Source organism: Myotis lucifugus, unplaced genomic scaffold (genome assembly GCF_000147115.1).
Source record: "Myotis lucifugus unplaced genomic scaffold, Myoluc2.0 scaffold_3, whole genome shotgun sequence".
Lineage (NCBI taxonomy): Eukaryota > Metazoa > Chordata > Mammalia > Chiroptera > Vespertilionidae > Myotis > Myotis lucifugus.
This window is the reverse complement of record NW_005871051.1, coordinates 28,126,397-28,129,314: the sequence shown is the minus strand read 5'-3', so window position 1 is coordinate 28,129,314 and position 2,918 is coordinate 28,126,397. Positions and strand designations below refer to the sequence as shown.

Here is a 2,918-nt window from a genome sequence, read left to right as displayed (position 1 = left end):
CAACTAGCAGGGCAGCCTAGACAAAGGCCTCAAGCCCTCCGAGCTCCATCTGCTCACCTGCAAAGTCAGGGGCCTTCGGACCAGAGGTTCCCGAGGCGTCTGGCCCCAGCTCTGGCTGGCATGACACTCCCAGTCTGGAGTGAGAGAGACCGGCATTCCACATGTGCAGCCTGAGCAGAAGTGCAGCCCGTCAAGGGAGCGGAAGCCATCTCTCTGCAGAAGGCTGGCACACAGGGACACCTAAGGAATCAGCCCCGACCACGGTCCTGCGGGGACAGAGGACAAATGCACACGGGCCAGTGGAGTCCCATAAGAATTACCTTACAGGTTCCAAGGCCCCACTGGTGGGTCCCCACAGGAGCAGTGTCTGCGGGGAAGTCTGGGCCTGAGACTCTTGCCCGGAGTATGAGAGGAGGCGGAGGGGGTGGGGCTCAGGAAGCTGGCCTTGGTAGGTCAGGCCGCTGTGAGCCTGGGTTATTTTCTAAGTACTCCCAGCTGGCCCTTGTAAACACTCTGACCTCCCTGGCTGTTACCTGGGACCTATCCTCACACCTGGCTTGACAGGGACAGAAGTCTGATTGTCTGGGGCAGACACTGGGGGGAGATGGCCTTGGCTTTGACGATGGTCGTGCATTTAACCTGTCTGAGCCTCAGTTTCTTCATCTGAAAAGTGGGTGAGAACAGGACCCGTACTTCAGGTTATTGTGAGGATGAAACAGGATAATGCACAAATGCTTAGACACGATGCTCGAAACAGGTCCGTGTTCAGTGACCCACTTTCGCTCCTGCCCGGAGAAGGGCAGGGCCCTGCCAGCTCAGAGCAGCCTTTCTGCAAGCCCAGGGCCACTGCTGAGAGGTGCCTGTGGACACACCCTTCACCCACCGGGCCCTGACGCTGCCGGAGGCCCCAGCTGGATGGTTGGACCACAGGGCTGCGGGGGCGCGGGCCTCCTTTAGATTTGGGTCAAGAAGGGTATTTTAAAATTTTAAAAAGGAACCTTCAGCAAGTGGCTGGTTCCTCAGTTGTTAGGACAACTGGCCCATTCAGCAACATGAGCGGGGAAGTTCACGCAGCAGAGAGGCCCCAAGCGCCGAGACAAGGAGGAAAGAGGCTGTAGCTGCTGTGTCGGTGACTTCCTCTGTGCGCAGGGCCCCAAATGCCACTTCTGGGTGAACTGAAAGTCCTTTCTGGAGTGAATCCACTCCATTCTCGTGGTTCCCCCATAACGGTTTTCTCCAGGGGCCTGAAGCCTGCGCATGGGAGGGCCGCCTTGCCACATCTGTTCTCCATGACGTTTCCACACTGGGCATCTGCGAGCAGCCCCTGAGCTGACCGAACTCTGACACACCCACCCCCATGGAGCCCTGAGCTTCCGCCAACCTCACGGAGCCCGCACCCCTTCTCCTGCCCCTGGAGCCCCGAGGAGCCGCCCGCCCGCCCGGGCAGCTGCGGTGTGTGACCAGGCCTCGGGGTGGCTCTGGAGGGGTCCAAGCCTGAATCCGGGGACAGCGGTGCACCTCAGGCCTCGGTGGCCCCGACAAACCTGGGCAGTGTGCACGCAGGACCACTCCAGGCCATGACCTAGAGACCCCGACTCAGTGCTGAGCCCCCAGCTGGTTTCCCCTCTCTGAGCAGCACCTCCGCATCTCTGTGCCGGGGGGACTGGGGCACAGGAGGCCCGGCCGGGCGGAGGGAGGGCACAGGCGGGGACGAGCATTGTACTCACAGCACGCAGAGCGCGTAGGCCCGGGGGATGGACTCGCTGGCGCGCACGAGGAAGCTGCCGTCCTTGCCGGTCCTGGGAGAGCAGCTCCTCCGCCTTGGAGCGGGTGATGTTGCCATGGTTCCAGCAGGGGGACCATGGCGGGCGTGGGCCTCCTCGGCCCAGGCCCGGGCGGGGCCCGGCAGCCTCCCCCCACGACCAACACACCACCAAGGGGAGCGGAGGCCCCCTGTGCTGCCCACCCCCTCTTGTCCCCTCTCTGTTGCCCCGGCTGCTGCCACCAGCTCACTGACCGACGACTTCCTGTTTCAGGCGCTTTGCGAGGGAAAGGAAACGAGCTGCAGAGAACTTCCTCATTGCAGAGACCACGCAGGAGCCCGGTCCTCCACCTTCCCACCCCACCCGCCCGCCCTTGTTCTCCTGGATGGGACTCCGTCCTCAGAGGGTCAGCTGAAGTCCTAGGGGAACTGGCAGCTCCTTTGGTGTCAGGAGGCTCAGCTGGCTTCTGCAGAAGCAGGACCCGACAGGCGTGGACATGCCAAAGCAGTGGCCATTCAGAAGCCTGTCCCTCTGTCCACGTGGGGTGGCCACACCCTGGACAGATCTCTCAGCCTTCTTCCCGCCCCCAGGGCTTCTCGACTCACTGACCCTCTAACCCGCAACAGACCCAAGGAACGGAGGCTCCCAGGGCAGGGCTTCTCAGCTGGGTCTCAGCCTCGCGGGGCTGAATTAAATTGAGGGAAAGGATACCGTCAAGCCCTCCTCCCCATATCGGAGACTCGCGGTCATTCAGACACCGTACAGCCTTAGGTACTGGAGGGACCTTGGGTGACACCACGTGATGGCTCCAAGGGCCCAGGTGGCCGCTCTGTGACACCTTTACACTCATCCTCAGGGGCTGGTGAGTGTGAAGGACCTGGGGCAACCTGTTCTCCATGGCAACATAAATGCAGGCTGGGTTTTCACCTATGGGTCTTTCCAGAACACCCAGGAAACCCACACATCCCCAGGGGCAAGCTGGTCACCTGGCCAACAATGATGCTCCTTCCTGCATTCTATATCGGGGGTGGCCAGGCATGGCTGTCTTTGCCCACAGCTCAAAGGGAAGCTGCCTCTGCAGGGCCACCATCCAGGACCAGCAGATTGAGGACTCCAAAGTGGCATCCACTCCTTGGTCCCCAGACGGTTGCCCTC

At 61.5% G+C, this 2,918-nt stretch overlaps 1 protein-coding gene across 1 annotated transcript in view; it reads right to left on the bottom strand.

Annotated features, from left to right (window-relative positions):
* The window catches only part of INPP5D (inositol polyphosphate-5-phosphatase D), a 95,833-nt gene extending 93,172 nt beyond the window's left edge, over nucleotides 1-2,661 (bottom strand). Inside the window, 3 exon segments of the mRNA XM_006082792.3 lie at nucleotides 1,728-1,801; nucleotides 1,803-2,008; nucleotides 2,475-2,661. Of these exon segments, the coding sequence (XP_006082854.1) occupies nucleotides 1,728-1,801; nucleotides 1,803-2,008; nucleotides 2,475-2,661 (467 nt within the window).
* Between the last annotated feature and the right edge of the window lie 257 nt (nucleotides 2,662-2,918).